At 43.6% G+C, this 24,093-nt stretch overlaps 1 protein-coding gene across 4 annotated transcripts in view; it reads left to right on the plus strand.

Moving 5' to 3' along the window:
- Nucleotides 1–24,093, plus strand: part of CACNA2D3 (calcium voltage-gated channel auxiliary subunit alpha2delta 3) — an 859,023-nt gene that overhangs the window by 400,675 nt on the left and 434,255 nt on the right. For all 4 annotated transcript variants that reach the window (XM_053897956.1, XM_053897957.1, XM_053897958.1 and 1 more), the window contains one exon: nt 6,127–6,201. In XM_053897956.1, the coding sequence (XP_053753931.1) occupies nt 6,127–6,201 (75 nt within the window). The remainder of the gene's footprint in view (nt 1–6,126; nt 6,202–24,093) is intronic.

The raw sequence follows: 24,093 nt of genomic DNA on the forward strand, positions 1-24,093 counted from the left end.
TAACCCCCTAGGTTTGTGCCTCTTTTCCCTCCATAATCTTCTCTATATCTTTGTCTTTCATCTCTTTGTTCTGATTATTTATTCTTTCAACAAATACTATTGAGTGCTAAGAGTGAAGTGTTAAGTACTAAGGCTGCCTTTGCAACTAAAGAAGACAGGTTGTGGACCTTGAGGTTTTGTGTGTGTGAGTGTTGGGTATGGAGAGAGACATCCAGGAAGCAGGTGCTCAGGGCAGAGTCGGAGCAGTGTGATCTTTGAGGGTGCAGTGAGGGGCTCTAGGAGGGCACAGAGCTGGGCAGGCTGGGGACTCAGTGATGGTGTCTTAGAAAAAGTGATGACTAAGGGAACAATAAGGTAGGGGGCTTCTGCAGGGGATGGGATAGGTGGGGAGAATGCACAGGTGAGGAGGAAGTTGCTCTTTGCAGGAGGTAGTCACTCCTCTCCAACCCCCAGGAAGTACGGGCCTGAAGGGCTGGGCCTGGTGGGAACACCTGAAAGGAGCTTATTTTCTGGACGCATTGGAAGGGGGGTGGGGAATGTGGGAGGTGGAGTTGGTGGCTGGGGTGAGGGCCGGGGGGGGGGGGGTTGATGATAAAAAGAACGGGGCTGGATTGAGAGAGGCAGGCCAGACCAACCCACACGAAGAACTGGAACTCTACCTGGAGGCAGCGGAGGACGTGGAGGGTCAGCTGCAGAGTGATGTATAGGGACATCCCCCTAAAGTTTTCCCCTTCTTGATTAGGTCTCCCCTCATCCTCTTTTTTAGGCAGTTAATGGTCTTCTTCTGTTAGGCCTGGAAGCTCCATTGCTTTCATCCTCCGGCCCAGCTTCCGGCACGAAGTAGGGTTGAGTTCTCAATATCATCCAGAGCCCAGAGTCAGCTGGTTTTCACTCCTGGGCTCTAGGCTTCGATTTTCGTGAGCCAACATGTGGCACGATCCTACACCAGTGCCAAAACTTGTGTGAGCCTTGGTGGGCGAGCCCGGCCCACTTAACTCTTTATTTTTAGATCCTCCTCCAGCACATTCCGGCCATTCATTTAATGAAACCTAAACCTCGCCTTTCCTATTTCAGATCATTAAACTTCCCATTGAGGATTTTGCTGTGTCTTTAAAATGACAGAGGTAACGAATGCCTACCGGGATTGTGCAGAAGGAAGGAAAAGGCAGGTGGTGACATGTCCTCCTCACTGTCAGAGCCCAGAGTTGTGTGGTTGGCCTGGGAGGACGGGAGGAACAGTTCCCGAGAGGAGAGAAGAGTGGGTGGTAGTCTAATCCCTGAAGAAGACCACGGGTTTACATCAAGCTTGGTTTTGTTTTTTGGATGGACCATGGCAGCATCATAGATATGCACTTTTTATCATGAAAAGGAGAAACAGTATCTTCCAAAGCAATATCTTTGGATGTAATGAGCATATTCTTTTATGGATACAAGTAGGAAAAAGTGGCTCATGAGAACTCTGCAATGATGTTCACGTGCAAGTTTAGTCAGTGTTTTATGTTTTATGGCACCTAGCAGGTTAGTTACTATTCAGTGAACAAACAAAGGAACAAAGGGCCCAGTGGCAGATGCCTTCCTGGGAGGGGATTTGGCAGTAAGCCAGCTGCACTGTCTTGACTCCATGTCTGCCACAGACCCCCGTCACTGAGAGGGTTCAGAGTGTGGCATGGAGTGGGACAGTGTGCAGCCATGCACCGTGGTGGTTTCCATCTTGGGTATTTATTTAGACAGTCACGTGGGCCTATGGCCGCAGCACTTATGTCCAACGAACGCAGCGCCTCGCTCTCCAGGGGAGGTCGGGGCCTGTGACCCCTGTCCTCAACACCCCCTTCCTACTCAGCAAATGTCAGCTCCAGTTGGAGGCCACATCTGTTGGTCTTTCTCTCTCGTAGCACACATGACACTCACGTATATATTTTCTTGGTTCCTTGTGCTTGTGCATCCAGATGCCGTCTTCCTCTTTCTTATATGCTGAGTTCTGTGTTGACTCTTCACCCACTTACCTCTTTTCATCCTCACAGTGAGTTCACGGGGGGAAATCCAGTTACAATTCCCATTTCCCCAACACAAATACTGAGACTCAGAGAGCTGAGAAGCCTTGGCCAAGGTCACCCGGCTGGTGTGTGGCAGAGCCAGGATTTGAACTCGGGGCTGTCTGCCTCTGTTGCTTTAGCTCTACTGCTCTACCCTTGTGTGAATCAGAAGAGGAGAGCCAGCAAGGAAGGAGAAGGGGAGAAAGAAACAGATGTGACCATGTGGCAGTCCTAGCTCTTTAAGGGGTGAAAATTCTTTGTCTACCTTCTTAGTACGTAGTTGGTGGACTGGCTTGACCATCTCCGGGGCTGCCTCAGCTCTCTCCCACCGTGCTAAGACACTCTTCCCATTTCCCCGAGATTTACAGGAAGGACTACCCACTTTGGGGGGAGAGAGAGAGATGGCTGAGCGCCTCTCTAGGGTTCATTCCTAGCAGTGGGAGCGTGCAAAAGCAAATGGCAGAAGAGAATTCTACCTGGCCAGTGATGACGGTGTGCACTGCATCCATTTCTTTTTTAGACTAATGATGTCTGATTGTTTAAGTAGGGGCGAAGGAGAGCTGTTTATCAGGCCGTTGGATCTTAGGGCTGGAGTTGACCAGATCTTCAGTTGTGAATTGATCTGGCCATCCCACATCATCGTTTCACAAAGTAGAAATCCAGAGAACATCCATTAAACTGTAGGAACTGGAAGGTTTCCCAACGGCGAGCTGCTGGGAGCGTGGAAGCAGTTTCACATACAGGGCGCCCTTGGCGTTCCCCTAGGGAGGAGCAGTGGGTAGTGCGGCGAGCATGGTGAGCACGCACGGCCCATGGGCCTCCTCGGCACAGCTGCCTGGTGTGCACCGTTCCCTCACACGGACGGCTGAGCCCAGCTCCCTTTGGTGATACACACCAGATTGCTCAGCATAGCTTTATCCTGATGCAGTCAAGGGAAATTAGTCAACTGCAAGCTTGGATGATGCCACTAACAAGCTGGCGGGGGTTCAGAAGAGCAGATTCCTCCACTGTGGCCACGGCTCACACAGCGATGGCGAGCATGGTTTTGATTACTGCACATGTTCCTCCCTGATGAGGGCAAGAACATTTTGGTCTTCTTTACTTTCCAGCCCCCTCTGCAGCCCCCCACATGCACGGACCTTTACACTAGCCAAGTTGTTTCAGGTCTGTTGCCTCATTGGATCCTCACAGGAACCCCTGGAGGGTAAACAGAAGATGAATTAGCACCTTCTTATGTATACGAATCTGGGACCCAAGGTTCAGTGACTTTCCCAAGGCCACACAGGGAGTACATGGCAGGGCAGGATGTGGACCCAAGTGTCCTGACTCCCACCTGAGTACACAACCCCAGGAATCAATATTGATGATATGTATTCGGCAGAATGTAGATGAAGTTTAAAATTTACGTGGAAGATGGAACTGGGAAGTTTGGGACTGCAAGGTATAGGACACCTGAATAAAGGCTGCTTTAGCATATAGGCATCTCATATGATCTCACGGAAGAGATGTGGAGCAGGGTGGCTGCAGGTTTGGTATGATGCTTCAACAGTGTCCTCAAGGACCCACATTGGCTCTATCTTCCTGACCTTTGCTCTCCATTCTTAATCTGGTCACCCCATTGTTGCACAATGACTGCTACAACCCCACAATGGCATCCCAAGTGGGAAGGAAGGAGAGAAGGAAGCCATTGGGTAGAGGAGAGTTTTCCCGTAATGACAAGAAAAAAACTCATTAAACTTTGCAGAAAATGAACCCTTACATTTTGTTGGCTGGGAATGAATCAAGGGACCATCTCTAGCTTCAAGACAAGCTAGGAAAGCATGCTTTCAGCAGAGGAGGATGGGATAGATGTGATTGGCTAAGTCTGGTTTTGCTTCAGGCTTTAAGAATGGGCATCTTGTCACTCTCAACCAGCTCAGTCAGCAAGGGAGACAGAGGACGGGGAAATAGCTGCTTTTTTCAACACCTGCCCGCCTCAGTCCAATATGGACTGAGAACGTTGGAGAGACTCTTCTTCAGGTTGGACTGTGAATTGCTTCCTGGATCCTCAGATGATGTTCCATTTGTGGACTGAAAGTCTTGGTCCCATTTGTCAAGGGCTAATTTCAGAATCGTGTAAATGTGTTTTTGTTTTTGTTTTTGTTTTTTAGTCCATGCCTCCTCAGAGGAGATCTAAGCTCTATGACCATTGAGCGACAATTTTTCAAGTGCTTTTCTGTGACTAAGAACAAAGATTAAAGAGGGAGCAAAAGTCAGACTGATAGAAAGCATAGAATCTTGGGGGCCAGAGAAGAGAAATTGGGGGCTTTCAGGTCCTCAGGTCAGTAGCTATAAGGTCAGACTACCTGGGTTTGAATTAGGACTGCACCCCTTGTTTACTCCCCAGGGACTTTGGGCAAGTTGGCCATCCTTGGTTTGCCCCGGTTTCCCCATCTGTGAAGGGGGAGTAATTGGAAGGGCTTACCACATGAGGTTGAGGTGTCCCGTGAATGAAGTCTAGTCTGTGCCCAGGTGGAGTCAGGGCTCAGTAACAGTGAGTTGCATATATTAGTATTATCACTGCTCCTACTTGCTTATTAGCAAGCACCTTGGCACTGAAACAGGATAATCTCTGTCACTGTTGTAGCAGCTGTAGTTCTGGCCCTCTTCAGTCTGTCCCTGTAGTGTGTCCAGAAGCGGTGGGCCCAAGCTCATCTCTTTATTTCCCCCACTTCCCTGTGCATAGCCCTCCATGGTCCTCACTCCACACACTTCAAGTCCAAACCCCTTAGCCAGACTTTGCTTGAGAGCTGGGCCTGTGAGAGGTGGTTCTGGTTCCCTTCCTCTGGAGCTCTGGGCTGGGTTTTTGGTCGCTGCAGTGGAAACATGATGACACTCATTTGAATACGTTGTAGTTGGGCACCTACTGTGGGCCCACCCCTGTCGTTGTCACTAGGGGACATACTGAGGAACCGGATATGGACCCTTACGGTGTGGCCCCACCTGTGGTGAGGGATCCAGGCACCAGGCTGTTAGGATTTGGGAGTTTACAGGAGAGGAGCCTCACCTACACCACATGCTGCTTCCCAGAGGAGGCAGGAATGAGCTGATCCAGAGGATGAATGGGAATCAGCTGGGAGATGCTGGAGCAAGGCTCCAGGCAGAGGGCCCTGTGTGGGAGGACAAGATGGGATATATCAGAGGACAGGAAGGGAGTTAGGGCTGCCAGTGCCAAGTCTCTAGGGAGGGATAATGAATGAGTGAAGTTGGGAAGGTCAACAGGGCCAAGTGTCCAGAGCCCTACTGTACCCTGGGAAGGCTGATTTGCAGAGCAGTGGAAAGTGTGAATGGGATTGGCGGGATGCGGCATGATCCGATTTGTGTTTTAGAAGGACCCAGCCTCGCCACAGTGCAGAGAATCATGCTTGATGAGAGAAGTGAAGATGAGAGCACTCAAATTTCCACTCCCTAGTTGTGAGTTTGGACAAAAACAAATGGTCATATTCTGGGTATTCTGGGATAAAAAATAATGGGAAGGTCGGCATTGGCCTGTGTGGAAGGTGGTGTCACTGCTCATGAGCAGTGCTCTGACCCATACTCACAGAGCCTCCCAGAGTCCCAGAGTGACCGGGGAATATCAAGGTCCTTTCCTTTCCTCAATTCTGTTGTCACTCATGTGTGACCCACACACGGGTCCTTTGGCTCCATAAAACCAAAGACAGGAGCTGGAGCTATATCCACCCAAGTCTGGAATGCTCTTTTTTTTTTTTTTTTTGGAATGCTCTTTAGATCCCACCTGGATCATGCACTGTCAGTCATGGCCACGGAGCCCCAGTGTTTGGAGCCACTCCTGAAGGACTGTCAGTTAACTGTATACACCCTGAACACTGCCATATATCAGCACATGCTCTAGAACTTCCTTCCTCAAACAAGGAAAGAATATTGGGCACTTAAGCACAATTTTATATAGGGGCACCGATTGAGAAAGTCACCTATGTGAACGAATCGAACCCCTAGTTATGTTGCTTCTTTGTTTGTTGGCATGTATCCTTAAGTTATTTGGTACCACTAAAATGGTTAATTGTGTTCTCTTGGCTATTTCATCTCTTTGCAGTATAATGAGGAGCTTCACTACGTGGAACCTTGCCTGAACGGGACATTGGTGCAAGCTGACAGGACAAACAAGGAGGTAGGGTCTGTGGCTGGGCAGGTGCATCAGGGGTCATGGCATGGCCTACTCTCCCTCACGGTAGTGGCTGACGCGAATTCTGTTCTACTTTTTAGGAACTCATCAAATGTATTGCCTTTAATCATGGCAATAAAATAATTACATTGAGTTCAGAAGCTCAGTAGTTCTGAAATACTTGCATTGATTTACTTTTTCTTGCTCTATGTACGTCCTGTGTCATGCTTGATACCTATGTTGAAACCATTGAAAGAAAATAGCTTTTGCTGAGATTTCAAAGAAAATTGAACCCACTTGTTAAATCTGTTGTTGCTCTTCCTACAGTTGATTAAATAATCGTTGGGGTATCTATGGGGGTAACTTGTCTCCCAGGTTAGAAGGTAAGCTTTATGAGGACAGGGATGATGTCTGCTCACTGCTGTGTGTTCAGTGCTCTGAGCATTGGAACAAATGAAGGATGTGTTAAAGGAGGACCTTGGGAAATGGGGCAAAAGTTTCTCTTCCTATTGGAGCATTCTGGGAAAATGCCCAGAGTAGGTTTCTATAAAATAAATCCTTTTTCCCCTTATCCATCTTTAAACTTATGAGTACAGACCACTATAGCTACCACCATAGCACCCCCTACAGGGCCGGGTGACAATTTAGGTCAAATTAGCTGTGTAGCAACAATATCACACCTCCTAGGACACACAGCTGCCATTACTCGTGTTGTTTCGTTGTATTTGCCATGACGGGCTGCTCCTCTCCTGGAGAGCAGATTCCCACGAGGTGGCTCAGGGCACTTCCAGGGTAGGTTTCTGTGAAGTGCTGTGCCTGTGCTGGGGAGACCCCTCGTGGCTCAAGTGGGCAGGGAGTGGCATTGGTGCCATCTTAGGTGCAGGTGGCATTTCTGAGGGAGTGAACAACAGAGGATTAGGAGAAATTCATTCCAGCTAGAACACAGAGTGAGAAGGAAAAATTATACCAGAGCTAATGTCCAAGCTTCAATTTGAGGGGCAAGAAACACTGTAATAGGCTTTATGTTAGGAGGGTAGAAGAAGTGCATTGTAGCTCAAAGAGCAGGTGTATCTAGGGAATGTTTGTTCATGGTCACTTTGTAGGGAATGAATGATTTAAACCTATAGCCAAACTTTCCTAGGGACCTTCCCCTTGTTTGACCATTGCCTGGGTCTGGATTCTGCCCCATTCCCAATATTATAGCTTTGGAATATCCTCCAGAGCCTCAGATAGGTGTCCAGTGATGTTGCCTGCAACATTAAATAGAAAAGATGTTTGGGGTGCGTGGGTGGCTCCGTCAGTTTTGTGTCTGACTTCTGATTTCAGCTCAGGTCATAATCCCAGAGTTGTGGGATCAAGCCTGCATCGGGCTCCGTGCTGAGTGTGGAGCCTGCTTAAGATTCTTTCTCTCTCACTCTGCCCCCCACCCTGTCTAAAGTAAATAAATAAAAATTTAGAAAAGATGCTTAAAATGGTCACGGCCTCCCTTCAGATTGCTTCCCAAATAAACAAGGAGCAGTGTGATATTTGGATGTATGGAGTCTTATGAAAGGCAAAAAAGATTGTTAGATAAAGCAGGCTAAGCATTTATTTAAACCTGTCTTTGGAAATGTGTGAATATTGAAGACTGGAGCAGTTTTGAATATAAAAATGTATCTAGACATCTAATTCTGCCAATGAGGAACAGCCACATTCCAATCAGATTCTTCCCCTTACAACTAAAAAACCCTGGAGGTAACCCAATAAACAAGATTAGGAAGACTCTGGAAGGTGAAAAAGGAAGATGAGCTTCCTGGACTTAAATGAATGAGATGAGTTGCCTGGATTTTCTTGTTGATTCCCACCATCTGTCTGAATGGAGCACTCCAGGACCCTCCCTCTCATACCTACAATAGGCAGAGACCAAAAATAATAATTAAAAAAAAAAAAAAGAATTCAAGAAAAGCCTGTTCCTTCTAGCCTAACAGCCAGGAAGGGGGTAGCCTCAAACAGAAAACCTTCTTGACAATACCTTTACTACTGCACACAAACACCAGTGGGATGACCATAGTGGGCAGCTTTCCACCCCTTCAGGGCTCAACGAGGAATCGACCTTCCACCTCACCCACATCCACTGGGCCCTTGTGCTATACCTCAACACAGAGACTGGCTGCTAGGAAAAAGATTATATAGGATCCAGAGTCTTGTAACATAAAACCTAACGTGCCCAGAAAGCAGTCAAAAACCCCTAGTCATTCCCCAAACCAGGCAAATCACAACATGAATGAGAAAAGACCATCAACAGAAGCCAATGTTGACATGAATCAGATGTTGAAATTATAAAATTGCTTCAACAAGCAATTAGGAATTCTCTTGAAACAAGCGAAAAAAAAACTCAGCAAAGAAATAGAAGTTATTAAACAGAACCAAATGGAAATTATAGAACTGAAAAATACAGTCACCAAAATAGAAAGCTCACTGGACCAGCTCAGTAGTAGAGTAGAGATGACAGAAGACAAAATCAGTAAACTTCAGGACAAATCGATAGAAATTACCCAATTTGAACAGCCGAGAGAAAATGAACTGGAAGAAAATGAACAGAGTCTCAGGGACATGTGGAGTGATAACAGAAGAGCTAACATTCATAGCACAAAAGTCCTAGCAGAGGAGAGGCAGAGTAAGACTAGATATGTTGGCTGCAAGCTTCCTAAAATTAGTGAAAGGCATAAACAGACATATTCAAGAGGCTGAATAGACTCCAAATAGGATAAACCCAAGTCACTCCATGGCAGGGCACATCATAAATATAATTAGAAAAGGGGAGAAGAAATAACTTGATAGCCACAGAGAGAAGGGGCACATTGCTTAGATTACCTATTTGTATGACAGCAGACTTCTCATATGAAATCATGGAGGCCAGAAGGAAGTGGCATAGCATCTTTTAAGTATTCAGGGAAAACAACCATCAATCCAGGACTCTGTATTCAGTGAAAATATGTTTAATGAATGAAGAGGAAATAAAGACATATGCAGATGAAAGAAAACTATGAAAATTTTTTACCAGCAAACCTACCCAGAAAAAAAATGGCTAGAGAAGTTACCTAAATAGAAGGGAAATAACAGAAAGAGGCTTGAATCTTCAAAAAGGACAGATATTGGAATGGGTAAAAATAGGAATAAGTGTAATAGAGTATCCTAATTATCAAGAGATTATTAGGTCATACTTGATAATTGAAGCAGAAATTATAGCATCATCTGATGTCGAGGCCACTGTTGCTGAGGAAACACTTAAGCCGATTATATTTTTAAAGTATGGAGGGTAAAAGGACCTAATTAGAAATAAGATTTCTACATCTTTCTGAAAGTGGTAAGTGCTGATATCAGTCAACAGTGATACATTACATATTCATATTACAACACCCAGAGCAATTAAGAAAAAAATGAAAAGAGGTACAGGTATCCTCCACTTTTGAAAGTTCACTTTACACCGTTTTGCTTTTATAAAAGACCTACGTTAACACCTGTTTTTCCTAACCGAAAGATATCTGAAGAGGATTTTTACTTTTATAAAGAAAGACAAAAAGCAAAAATAGCATCCAGCATTTGTTTTGCTGTGAGTTATTATAGAGGCAGGGTGCACCCTGAACGGTGAGAGCAGTCCTGCCAAGCTCTTTCCCCAGGAGTCACACTTCGCAACTTTGCATGAAGCCTCCAGAGCTTTGAACCTTGTCTGTGAGCATCTGTGCTTTATCTCCATTTATTTTGTGTGTCTCTTAGCAAGATGTGTCCTAAGGTGTCTGAAAAGCCTAGGAGATTATTTTTGGGTCTGGGAACATTCAAAAAAGTTTCCATATAAATTATTGGTAATTGCTTCTTTTCTTTACACCATTTTAGCTTATGACAAGTTTCATAGGAATGTTCTACTTGCGGATAGAGGGGGGAGTGTACTTAAAAAGTAACTCATAGGAATGTAAAAAATAAGACACAACAGGAAAAAGGATAAATTGACAGACTTAAGCCCTGCCGTATCACTAATGATCTTAAATGTAAATGGTCTGAGCACACGGATTAAAAGACAGAGGTTGGCAAGTGGATTTAAAAAAAAGTCTAATCATATGCCAACTACTAGAGTTTCACTTGAAATGCAATGACATAGATATGTTGAAAGTAAAAGGATGGAAAAGATATACCATGCAAATATTAATAAGAAAAAAAGCAGGAGTGGTTCTGTCAATATCAGATAAAGCCACCTTCAAAGCAAAGAAAATTACTATTACTAGAGACAAAGAAGGACAATACATAATAATAAAAGAATCAATCCACCAGGAAGACATGACAATGCTAGATGTGTTTGGACCAGAGTTTCAAATACGGAGTTTCAAAATACATGAAGCCAAAACTAATAGAACTGAGAGTAGAAATAGATAAACCTACAATTATAGCTGGGGACTTGGACACTTCACAGTCAGTAACTAATAGACTATTGAAAAGAAAGTCGGCAAGGATATAGAAGAACTGAACGACCGATAAGATCTAAATAACATCTATAGAACACTCTACCCAACAACAGCCGAATACACATTCTTTTCAGGCACTCATGGAACATTCACCAAGATAAAACATACTCAGGGTCGAAATACAAACCTTAATAACTTTAACAGAGTTGAAATCATATAGAGCATGCTTTCTGTTGATAATGGAATCAAACTAGAAATCAATAACAGAAAGATGACAGAAAAATCTCCAAACACTTAGAAATCAAGTATACCACTAAGTAATGCATGGAACAAATGGAAGTCTTGAAGGAAATTTTAAAAATATAAAACCTTGGGGCTCCTGGGTGACTCAGTCGGTTAAGCGTCCGACTTCAGCTCGGGTCACGATCTTGCGGTCCGTGAGTTCGAGCCCCGCGTCGGGCTCTGGGCTGATGGCTCGGAGCCTGGAGCCTGCTTCTGATTCTGTGTCTCCCTCTCTCTCTCTGCCCCTCCCCTGTTCATGCTCTGTCTCTCTCTGTCTCAAAAATAAATAAACGTTAAAAAAAAATTTTTTTTAAATATAAAACCAAATGAAAATGAAAAGACAATATATCAAAAGATGTGGCACAAAGCAATCAAGTGATGAGATGGAAAGTTACAGCACTATATCCTTATATTAAAAAGAGGAAAGCCTCAAATTAATAATCTAACTTCACACCACAAGAAATTAGAAAAAGGAGACCAAACTAAACCCAGAGCAAACAGAAGGAAGGAAATAATAAAGAGCAAAAATCAGTTAAATTGAAACAGGAAAACCACAGAGAAAAATCAATGACACCAAAATCCGGTTCTTCAAAAAAATTTTTTTATTTTTATTTTTTTTATTTTTTTTTTCAACGTTTATTTATTTTTGGGACAGAGAGAGACAGAGCATGGATGGGGGAGGGTCAGAGAGAGAGGGAGACACAGAATCGGAAACAGGCTCCAGGCTCTGAGCCATCAGCCCAGAGCCTGACGCGGGGCTCGAACTCACGGACCGCGAGATCGTGACCTGGCTGAAGTCAGACGCCCAACCGACTGTGCCACCCAGGCGCCCCAAAAAAAATTTTTTTAAACTAATAAATCTCTAGAAAGACTGACATAAATAAAAGGAGAGACATCACAAATCACCAACATTAGGCATGAAATGGGGAATATCACTACAGAACTGCAGTGATTAAAAATTATTAATAAGGGAATATTACAAACAACTTTACACTCATGAATTTGACAACTTAGGAGAAATGAACCAAATCCTTAAAACTACAAGCTACTAAGATCCAACCAAGATGTAACAGATAACCTGAATAATCCTATAAACAATTAAAGAAATTTAATTCATAATTTAAAACTTCCAAAGAGAAATCTCAAGTCCCAGATGGTTTCACTGGACAATTCTAAATATTTTAAAGAATTACTATGAATTTTACAGAATCTCTTCCAGAAAATAGAAGAGGAGGGAAATCCCTCCAACTGATTTTATGAGTCTAGTGGTTCCCTGATAATCCAGACAAAAATGGTGCAGAAAAAGAAACCTATAGTTACCTTCCAGGGAGACTCCATGATGAGAAAAAGAAACCTATCAACCATAACCCTCATGAACTTACAGCAAGAGTCCTCAGCAACATTTTAGCACATCAAATCTAACTATGTATATATCTATATCTATAGAATAATATACCACCACCAAGTAGGATTTATTCCAGATATGCAAGTCTGGCTTGACATCAGTGTCAATCAATGTAATTCACCATATAAACAGGCCAGAGATGGAAAATCATATGATCATAGCAATTAACTCAGAGAAAGCATTTGATAAAATCCAACACACATTCATGATTAAAAAACAAAACAAAACAAAAACCTCTCATCAAAATAGGAACAGAGGTAACTTCCTCAAATTGGTATCGACCATCTACAAAAACCTACAGCTCATATCAGACTTAACAGTAAAGATTTGAAAGCCTTTTCTCTTACAATTGGGAACATGTAAGCATGTCCACACTTACCACTCTTATTCAACATAAGGTTGTAGGTTCTAGCCAGTACAATAAAACTAGGAAAACAACTAAACAGCATACAGTTCTGAAAAGAAAAAATTAAACTCTCCCTATTTTCAGATGACATGATTATATATGTAGAAAATTCCCTAGACTTTTCCAAAAAGGCAAAACCTGAACTAATAAATGAGTTAGACAAAGTTACATATACAAGATCAACACCCCAAAACCAATCCTATTTCTATATACTAACAATAAACATATGGAAACTGAAATTTAAAAGCCAATACCATTTACAATTGTTCCAAAGAAATAAAGTTGAAAAAAAACATGTGCAGGTTCTGTGTGATAAAAATTACAAAATGATCCTGAAAGAAATCAAGGCCTAATTAAATAATGGAAAGACTTACCATGTTCATAGATAGAAAGACTCAATATAGTAAAGATGTTAGTTCTTTTCTAATTGATCTGTAAGTTGAATGCAATTGCTATCAATTCCAGCAAGGTTTTTGTAGACATAGACAAGGGTGTTTTAAATTTTACATATGCACAGGACCTAGAATAGTAAAACCATCATGGAAAGAATAAAAGTAGGAAGAATCAATATACCCTACACTGAAGCCTATTATAGTTACAGTAATCATGACAGTGTTGTGTTGATGAAGGAGTAAGCATATAAATCAGTGGAATAGAAGAAAGAACACAGAAATACACCCACACAAATATGCCCAACTGATTTTTGACAATGGTGCAAAAACAATCCAATGGAGAAAGACTACCCTTAATAAGTGGTGCTGGAGCAGTTGAACATCTATAAACAAAAAATGTACAAATAAAAAAAAAACAGTTAAAAACACTTCACCTCGATCCAAACCTCCCCACTTAAACAAAATTTAACTTTAATGGATCAAAGACTTCACTGTAAAGTGAACAACTTTGACACTTTAAAAAAACATAGGAGAACATCTTCAGAATCTATTGATAGCAAAAGCACAATCCATAAAAGGAAAATTTGATACAATAGATCTCTCTCATTAAAATTAGAAAAAAAACCTTTTGCTGTGTGAAAGACCCTGATGAAAGGGTGAATGTGGCCTGCAAATATCCTCTCCAGTTATATTTGCAAGCCACATATCTGATAAAGAATGAGTATATAGAGAATACATAAATAACCCAAAGTCAACAGTAAGAACAAACAATCTGATTAGAAAATGGTTAGAAAATAGAAGAGACATTTTACTGAAGAGGGTAGATAGATGGCAAGTAAGTACATGCAAAGATATTCAACATGATTAGCTGGGGAAATGCAGATTAAAACCCCAATGAGATATCACTACACTCTTATCAGAATGGCTAGAATAAAAATTTTTTTAAAAAATTAAAAAAAATAAAGCCCCAAAATGCTAGTCAGGATGTGGAGAAACGGGGCTGTTAGAAATGTAAAATAGTATAGCCATTCTCAGGGCACCTGGGTGGCTCAGTTGGGTGAGCATCCAACTCTTGATTACGGCTCAGGTTATTATCTGATGGTTTCTGAGTTCGAGCCCTGTGTCAGGCTCTGCACTGATAGCAGGGAGCCTGCTTGGGATTCTCTGTCTTCCTCTCTCTCTGTCTCTGTCTCTCTCTCAAAATAAATAAATAAACATTTAAAAAGTAAAATGGTATAGCCATTCTGGGAAACATTTGGCAGATTCTCATAAAAACTGTACATGCAGTTATTTTGTGTTCCAGCAATCACACCCTTGGGCATTTATCTCAGACAAATGAAAACTTACATTCACGCAAAAATCTGTGTGCAGATATTCATAGCAGCCTTTATTCATAATAGCTTCAAACTTGAAACAACCCAGATATCCCTCAGGAGGTGAATGGTTAAACAAACTAATATATCCATGCCACAGAACAGTATTTAGCAATTAAAAAAGAAAAAAAAAAAAGAACCAGTAATGCACGCAGTAGCTTGGATGAGTCTCTGAATCTTTGGGAATTATCGTGAGTTATATAAAAAAAAAAAGCCAATCCCCAAATAATATATCTTGCATGATTCCATTCATATGCCATTCTTGAAATAACAAAAGTATAGAAATGGAGAGTAGATTAGTGGTGGCCTGGGGTTAGGGGTGGAAGCAGGGGCGAGGTGAGGGATTATAAAAGGGCAGCTGGAGGGATCTTTGTTGTAGCATAAGAGTTCTATAGCCAGACTGCATCAGTGTCGATATCCTGGTCGTGATATTGTTCTGTAGTTTTGCAGCATGTAATTGGAGAACACTGGGTGAAGGGTATATGGTGTCTCTCTGTGTTATTTCTGACAACATTTGGATCTATAATTACCTTAAAATGAAAGTTTAATTAAAAATAATCTGCAGTATATGAGGAGATATTAAAAGGGGCTTTATCAAATCAGTGTGAATCCAATGTGTTAGGTTGCTTTATTTATCTTTTAAAAAGTACTAGTCGTAATTCAGTTTCTCATAGCAAGAGGTTACAGTGTTTTTACCTTACAGGCTTTTTTATTTGGAGAAAATCTCAGAAGACAAATCGTTTATTTCATTGAAATATTGGGATATTTCAGAATAAAGGTGTGTTCCTTTGGTGAATTTGAACCAATTTCCATTTTTACCATCAAATTGATGTTAGGCCATTGTGCGTTCAGGACTCAGTGTCATGTGACAAAGACTGACAAATTCATGTAAAGCAAAATGAGAATTTATGTCAGTTCACCTAACCGCAAAGTCCTGGGGTGGAAAGAGTATATACCCATTGCACCTTAAACGTGATGTCAGGAGTCACCCCCCTCTCCCTGGCTGCCTCCCCTGTGTCTTCTGTGGACTCTGATGGATTCTGTTAGGCCAGATGCCCATCCTGGATGCATAATGCCATCTGCAGTGTGTGGGGCAGCCCAGTCAGCAGCATGGTCCAGGCCTGTGTAACTGTGGCTAGAAGGCAGGCCTTTGTTGGACAGACCTGTTTAGTGTTCCAGAACGAAAAGACTGTGGGTGACCAGGCCAGTACCTATGAGGTACATGCTCAGTAGAAGCATACATACATGCTCCATAGAAGCATATAGGAATGAATGAATGAATGAATGAATGAATGAATAGATGAGCCACTGGGAGAGGATTCTCACTGAAAATCAGATTTTCTTTTTGTTTCAATAGAAGATCCATGAAACATTAAAAACAAAAGCGTGAAGCTCATTCCCTTTTAAGATAACTAGAACAATCTGAATTAGATTGCGGTTGAAATTACCGGATTCCAGGTCGACAGTGCTCATTTGTTTAGACGAAATCCCCTGAATGGCAGCTTGGAACCATTCTCTCATGTTGTGTATGAAATGGGGGTGGGGGATTGTGACCTTCTGTCTAAACCTGTGTGGAATTTGCAGTGCGCACAGTGATGCTAGCCTTCCGTCCTCTGAGCTCAGTAATTCTGACTGCAGCGTGCCAGGTCCTTTGCGATGCTTCATCTTTCACTCAAAATGTCCATGTGCCTCCTGACAAGTTCTCATGACAGCAAATAATTGAGATCCTTTCCTACCCGTACCTTTTCATCTCATGGCTGTTTCCCTGGTGGCCACTGTAGTGTGACTTCCAGCTAATGAAAGGGCTTCTCGACGGTGACATCTGGGATTATTATGTCATGTACCTTTAGTTCAGTGATATCAAGCTCTGGTCTTACCATATAATATGCTGGTGACATCCTGAGAAGCCAGAGCTAGATGATTTTAAGTAAAACAGTATTTGATGAAATTCATTCAAAATTTTTGAAAGAGGAGAGCATCTTAGTGAGTCTTGAAATAGAAGAGAGGTTAGGGTAAAAATGCCGGCCTTGGTCAAACTAAATTCACAGACCTCCTGTGATTTTGCTTGAAGTAGCCTATGGCACATCTTCCCTGAACAAGTGATCTCCAGGTTCTAAGTTTTTGGTTTTGTCTTTTAAAGGTATTGTTTGCTGTGTAGAGAGAATTTTGCTTTGCTGCTTTATGTACCGATTACTGACTTTTTTTTTCTTTAAGGAGAAAGGAACCATGACCAATTGGATGAGCCTGGAGCTCAAATATAGAATTCAAATGAGTAAACTCTCATCCTAATCTACTTCAGACCTTCTGAACCATTCATCAGACCCAAAAATGAACCTCCTGTGGTCTCTCTGCAGGGGGAGGGAGGAAGGAGAGTGGTATGGTCTTTCTCTGGTTTTACAATGAAGATGTTCTGAAATCCACTGAATTTCATGGCTCTGTTTAAGATTCTCGTGTGAATATTTGTTGCAAAATCAACCCATCAGAGAATCCCATGTAACTCTCATCTTTGGCAGTTTTGACCTTTTCCTGTGGGATCAACAGACATTGAACTTCTGTGCACTGACGAAACTACACATCAGAATCACTGAATTTTGCCCAGCACCGTTGTTTTCTAGCCTGTGGTCCGTCAAAAGGGGCACCCGAGATTTTAAAACTTGCCCCCATGGCTTTATGGGCCTCCAGTGCACTTGCCAGTGATATGGGAGTGAGAGGTATGTCATGAGCTGTAAGCAGAAAGTAGCCCTCTGCATGTCACTGAGTGGTGGCTGCCCCCACGCCAAGAGAGAGCAAGTTTGCAGAGGGAACAAATACCAACCCACTTTCATTCAACACAGAACTAATAAAAGGTAGTGTGAATTGTGTCATGAGTACGTTAAAAATAACTTACACAGAGAAAGATTGGGAACAACTGAAATGTAAAGAAATTCTTCTAGACCCAATGTAACTTAACACAATGCAGCTTTAAACAAGAATAAGGTATGTTTATGCATATTAGCATGAAAGAGTAATGGGGTGTACGATTAGATTAACTGTAGGTATGAAGTTCTGAGCAGATTTATAGAACGTACTCATCTGGCATAACTAAGACTTCATACCCACTCAATAGCAAATGTCCACACTGAGCCCCTTTTGCAATCAGAAATAAAATATTTTTTAATAATTAATTCCCTATCCTTGAAATTAATGCAAATGTTTTACCAAAAAAAGTATTTCTGTAGGTCTATAAATACAAGTCCAATTATCTTCCTATGGTTGTGAGAATGTCCTTTTTGCTAATTTCTTGATAGATCTTTCCGTTTGAAAATGGACTGATTTCTGCTTATCAAGGTCAAGAGATAATAGCCATATTTTAAATCCGTATCTCCCTATGAGTTTACATGAATTAGAATATTGCTACTAGTTGTCCAAATTCCTTGTGTAGTAGCTCTGTAGAGTTAAACATATGAAAATGGTGATCTAAGGCCTGTTTCTATAGGAGATGCATCCTAGAAATAATGCTCAGTTATTTATTTCCACCTTTATACTTTGTTATATATTTATATTTATTTGATAAAATTCACTTGTTTGAAAATAGCCAAACTACTGCTACATAGTTTGAGTTAAAACCATTAATTTAGCACAATTTTTTTTTGCTAATCTCCACTGCAGTATAGCGTGCTGATTATGAGTTCCATAAGAGTCTAGATCAGGGGTCAGCAAATGTTTTTGTTAAGGGCCAGATAATAAATATTTTAGGCTTTGTGGGCTATGTGGGCTCTGCTGTAATGACTCGGCATTGACATTGTGGCATGAAAGCAGCTATAGGCAATACATAAACAGATGGACAAGGCTGTGTTCCAATAAAACTTTATTTACAAAAATTGGCACAGGTTCATATGGTCCACGGGCTGTAGTTTGCTGATCGCTGGTCTAGATTGTAGACAACACTAGAAGAGGTCTGTTATTGAATAAAGAACATACATTACATCAGGTTAAAATCTTTCAGAAAGGGCCACATGGAAATTGGTGGTTGAGAGCTGGAATAGACTGTGTCATTTTCATTTGGTCTTCTCATTTAACTGTTGTGGTAAACGAGGGGTTGAGCCAACCTGAACCTTTGGCTCAATTTTTACTTTGAATAGACTGGCCAGCTCACTGATTTCTATTGCTTGGTTCTGTGTAAGCTGAGAACTATTTGACTTAAGGGCAAGAAAACATGGATATATGTTGTGAGTAATGGTGAATATAAAAAATAATACCACCAATAATACAGTATTTTACAATTCAGAAATACTTCTCTTTTGATTCTCGTGGTTATTACCTTTGTTATTCCCAACGTATACATCTGGAGCCCTGGGCTGAGATGCATATGGTCAGCGGAGCTGGCAGAGGAATGGTAGTGGGGGATGCAGAGTGTGTGAATGTCTCTCACAGGTACATGCAATCAGTATATACAGAATCCCATCACCAGTACCAATCTTATGTTCCAGATCCTTCCACTACCCTCACTACCTGAGCAGGTAGGGTTATCTTTCTCACATGGTTCAACGGTACTTCATGCTACTACAGTCTTGCTGTGTGGAGAAAGCCCAATTCAGATTTAGGTTTTAAAAGAATGCCATTGAATACGATGTGTTGGGGGTGTCTGTGTGATAAGCTATCCTTATGCAGCTGTAGTGTCCGCCCTACTAGAAAGGGCTGAACCACATGTCTGCATGAAGTGTAAAGCAAATGATAATCCAGAAGTTTGTTCATCATTTTTCTCTCCCCATGTGGGAGTCCATTGAGTTCTTTATCTTGACCTTCTCTGTGGCTGCACATGGCAGGTCTGCTGCAAGCTGTGTGTGTGCCTGTGCGTGTGCGTGTGCGTGTGCGTGTGCGTGTGTGTGTGTGTGCTGCTCCCATCTCTTGGTTCTACCACTCAGCTAAGGAGTTGACTATTGAAGTAAAATGGTGTCCTGTGGTTGCTTGGGGGTGGCCTGGTGGTTGTGCCCTGCCATTTTCCCCAGTCCCCAGCCAGAAAACACTATGGAGACCACCTTTTATAAACTCCGTCCTCTACTCCCCATGCTTTCACTGACCGTGCCTTGATTTGCCCAGTGACAGCTGTTTGGGCCCCAGTGGCCTTGTCTGTGTTTCATTTCAGCATCCCATTAAACACATAGATGGCCCTCTTCCCGAGGCTTCTTCTCTGGTGCCGTCTTGATGTCTCAAGTTGTGTGGGGCTTTGGGGTGGCATAAATAAAAACTATCAAACCCTGAGACCCCAGGGGGTAGTTTCCCAGATACACTCAGATATCTTATCATAAACGTGCGCACCTCATTTACTCAAAGAACATAGATCTGTTCACTACTTAGACTACAGTGGGGGACCAAAGCTACTTACCCTATATGGGACCCCTTCAACCCTCAGAGACCGTTGACTCTCACTTGACACACAGTTTTAACCAATTTGAGTGTTAGCTGACATTGAAGGGAAAGCAGTTGGGTGGGCAGGGCAGGGCCAGCAGAACTATCTGGAGACACTGTTCTCTTTCAGCATTCCCCATCCCAGGCATGGTTCCTGCTTTTATCCAGATGCCCAAAATGTAAACGTACAAGGTCCCCACTGGGTCCCTTCCTCAGTCTCCAAACCCCATACTGACACTTCTTCCTCAAGTCTCTGCTCTCTCCCACACCTCTGCTCCAGATGCCTGTCTCCTGGTCCTGGCCCCCATGATCACTGTCTTCCTCTGCATCTCAGAAGTGGCCTCCATACAGAGTTCCTTGCCTGAGGTCCTCCCTACAGCACACCTGCTTCTGCACCGGAGGCAGAGGGGCCTGGTGATGCAACAAAACTGCTCTGTGCCTTCTCTGCTTACCTCCCTTCATGGCCCCCTGTTGTTTTGGGATAAGGGCAAACTCCCTGCTCATAACCACGGGGGATACATCCCCTGGTATTAAGGGCCAGATAGCAAGTATCTGTATGGCCCTCCTGTCAAGGTCTAAGTGGTAAGAAGCACCCCAACTTGGATGATTGCATTATTAGGCCCCTCCTTATCCAGTCTTCCATTATAAGCCTCCTGTTTAATCCCTGTGTTTTTATCTCTTGCTTTTATGGCATTTCCCCACCCCCTGTTCTCCATTAGCTCTCTCTCTCTCTTCTCCTCCCTTCTTCCCTCTTTCTTTCCTGACCCAGCCATGTTGAAGTCCCTCTATTCTCAGGGTCATCGTGCACCTTCTTAAAACCAGGCCTTTATATAACATTCTGTTTCCGCTCCCTGGGACATACTATCTCTCTCCTCCTCTGCACCCCCTGTGCCTGGTGAACTGTTTTCATCCTCTGATCTCAGATAAAATACCATTCTCTTTAGGATACCTTCCTTCCCACCCACGTTAGGGCTCTGCACCCCTGTAGTTTCCTCGTGAGGCTGTGTGCTGACCTGGCTTCTCTCTGCCCTCCCCACCGGTTGGGGCCTCCTGGATGATGTCATGCTCTTCCTATTTCCAGCCCATCCAGTGTTGGAATAGGCTGCCCCTAAAGAGCACTGAAGGAAGAAAGGAGCAAACCAGATCCAGTCTTTGGGCCAAAACCCTGTCAAGGTCTCCTACAGCACTAGAATGAAATCTAGCCTCCTTTCTAGGTGAGTGCAGCCTCGGGGGATACCACCCTGCCGGCCTGTCTGCACTGTCCCCGTGCTCTGGGTGCACAGGGCCTCCTGCCCCTTTCTTTGCCTCCAGCTTTCTCCTGGAAGAAAGAGACACGCTCCTTCATTTTGTTACATCTTAGACCAAAGGTCACCTTCCCTGACCCCCTCCTCCTTGCCACTCTGCTCCCATTCTTGAAGCTCTTGTGACAGAGATTTCTTTCTTTTTTACTTATTTGTCCACTTGCCTGCCTCTTACCCGCCTTTACCACAACCTGAAGTCTACTCTGCAAACTCTCACGCTCTGCATTTTATTACTGCTGCATCTCTTAGAAGGATCGTGGGCCCAAGAGAGCTGCTCTGTTGGTGAGTGAAGGGAGGAAGGGATATTAGTTTCCTCATCCTGCTCTAGCTAAAAATGGAGCTTCAAGTCTTTAGTAAAAGGAGAAGTTAGAAGTGGGCAAAGTGACGGTTGAAAAATGGGAGATGACAGTCTGATGTTTGCGAGCAGGGGTTGGAGGGGGGTAACAAAAGCTGTTTAGGTACAACAGGCAGGAAGACGCAGGCAGCCACTTGGCGTGTCTGGTATTTGGGGGCAAGTTACAGTAATATACGTATATCCATTAGCATTAATGTTCAGCCTGGCAGTTTGAGCTACTGGGGTGAATTTAAACTATCCTCAGTTGTCTGTATTTTATTTTATTTTAAAAAATTTTTTTTACGTTTATTTATTTTTGAGACAGAGAGAGACAGAGCATGAACGGGGGAGGGTCAGAGAGAGGGAGACACAGAATCTGAAGCAGGCTACAGGCTCTGAGCTGTCAGCACAGAGCCCAACGCGGGGCTTGAACTCACAGACCGCGAGATCATGACCTGAGCCGAAGTCGGCCGCTTAACCGACTGAGCCACCCAGGCGCCCCCAGTTGTCTGTATTTTAGAGAGAGGAGGTGACTTTAGAGGTGGAAGTGCCTGGTGGTTGAGAACAAGGTGAACGTAGCTGCACGTCTTGGCCATGGGATTGGCTGTGGGGCAGTGGGCCACCTTACCTCTGAAGGCTGCCCTTTCCATCCACAGAATCAGTGGTACCCTTCCTTCCTATACCTCTCACCCCAAAAGGTTGACATACAGAAAAACAGTGTATGAAAGATAAACTGCACTCTCCAGGATGAGACACTTTCCAGAGCATTCTCCCAGAGGAACGAGCCTTCTGCATCAGGTTCTCAAGTGCATAAATGACCTCCCAGCCACCCACCCTTTGACATTTTTTTAAACTTTTTTTTAATGTTTATTTGTTTGAGAGAGAAACAGAGCATCAGCAGGGGAAGGGCAGAGAGAGAAGAGACACAGAATCTGAAGCAGACTCTAGGCTACGAGCTGTCAGCACAGAGCCCAGCGTGGGGCTCAAATTCATGGACCGCAAGGTCATGACCTGAGCCAAAGTCGGACGCTTAACCGACTGAGCCACCCAGACTCCCCTTTGCCTTTTTTAGTGGCAACACCCACTAAGCTAGAATGTGCCATCCATGATTTCACAAATGTTTAGTTAATGACGATGGGAATTTTACCTTAGAATGTGCCACAGAAATAGGCCAACGGTTGGATGCACACATGTTTTTGGCCATCAGTAAACAGAACGGTCTTTGAGTAAAATGTGACTAAGCGACCCAGAGCATGTAGCCCACTTTACAGGCCATGCCAGAGATGTGTTTGAATAACACTGTTTGTGACTCTAGTCGAGAGGCTGGAGTTTTGGCTAGCATCACATGTCTGAAAAACCCTCGCTTTACGCTGAAATCCATGTGATTCTTATGGCAGGTGCCATGGATAGGAAGATACACAAGAAAGTGCAGCTGGCAAGAGGTCCCACCACGCATTTTAAAATCCTGTCCTGTTGAGTGGCTCGCAGGGGTAGGCAGCTTGGCTCCTCTCGTTGTAACTGGCTAGAACATCACAAGTCTGATCAAGATAATGGGGACACAAGCCATGCCTCCCTCAAGCTTGCGTGTCGACTCCTTACTTTCTAAGCCCTCGTCTTATCTCTCCTTTCATTTGGTCATCACCGACTCCGTGGGAGAGGAAATCACACCGTGCAGTCTCATCCAGGGACTTGTTCAGAATAAAAAGCTATTAGGAGGGACCGTCTTATACTGCTCTTTTTGTAGATCAAAAAATGGGCGAATGTTAGCCATTTCCTGTGAGTCCACCCTGATACTTCAGAGTTTCTCTTAGATGTTGCTCTGGCCAGTCCTTGTTAATTGGAGGTGACCTCAGATGTAACCTATTAGCTCATGTGCTCCCAATTTTGTTGTATTGCAGATTCAATTAATATCACTATCAATTGCATTAATTAAGTGTGCAGGAGCCTACAAGCAAGTAAAGTAATTAATAATTTAAAAAAACCAACATGGCAGGCAACACGATGGGCTTTCCTGTGAAGGTTACCCTGCCAGTGTGGGAAAGGAGCCTTGTAGTCTGCCCTCTATCTTCAGTCATTTCTGGGGGGATCAAGCCTGTTGCTTTTGCCCAAGCTGGTTAAAATGAGCTATGAGAGATCACCCAGGGTTTTGATGCCACATGACTTCACCTTGCGCTTGTTTCTCAGGTCTGGGTCTGGATGCAATCTGAGCATTAACTGGCCCCCTGGCCACACAGGCAGAGCCTGGGGAGGGGCTGGCTGCCAGGCTCCCTGGCTCAGCCTCGAGCATGACCTCTGAGCCTAGGGAGGAACCGTCCAGACGCCAGGCCGGGACCCTCCACTCTGCCCGTCAAGGGCTCTGGAGGTGTGGGCCAGCTGGCAGGGGCCCTGCGCAGTCCCCCAACTTTGAAGTCCAGGACCAGGGGGAGCTGAGTGCAGTTCCCAGGCAGAAGCTGCCATCTCACCTGAACCTGGCCAGCTCTGCATCCTTGAGCTTTTGTGGGATGCGGCCTGTCGCCTCCCAGGAGAGCAGGGGTGATGAGATACAATGGCCCGTTTGGGTAGAAGGCCCAACAGTAACAGA

The sequence above is a fragment of the Panthera pardus genome, unplaced genomic scaffold (assembly GCF_024362965.1).
Source record: "Panthera pardus isolate Hobbes unplaced genomic scaffold, ASM2436296v1 HiC_scaffold_8, whole genome shotgun sequence".
Taxonomy (NCBI): Eukaryota; Metazoa; Chordata; class Mammalia; order Carnivora; family Felidae; genus Panthera; species Panthera pardus.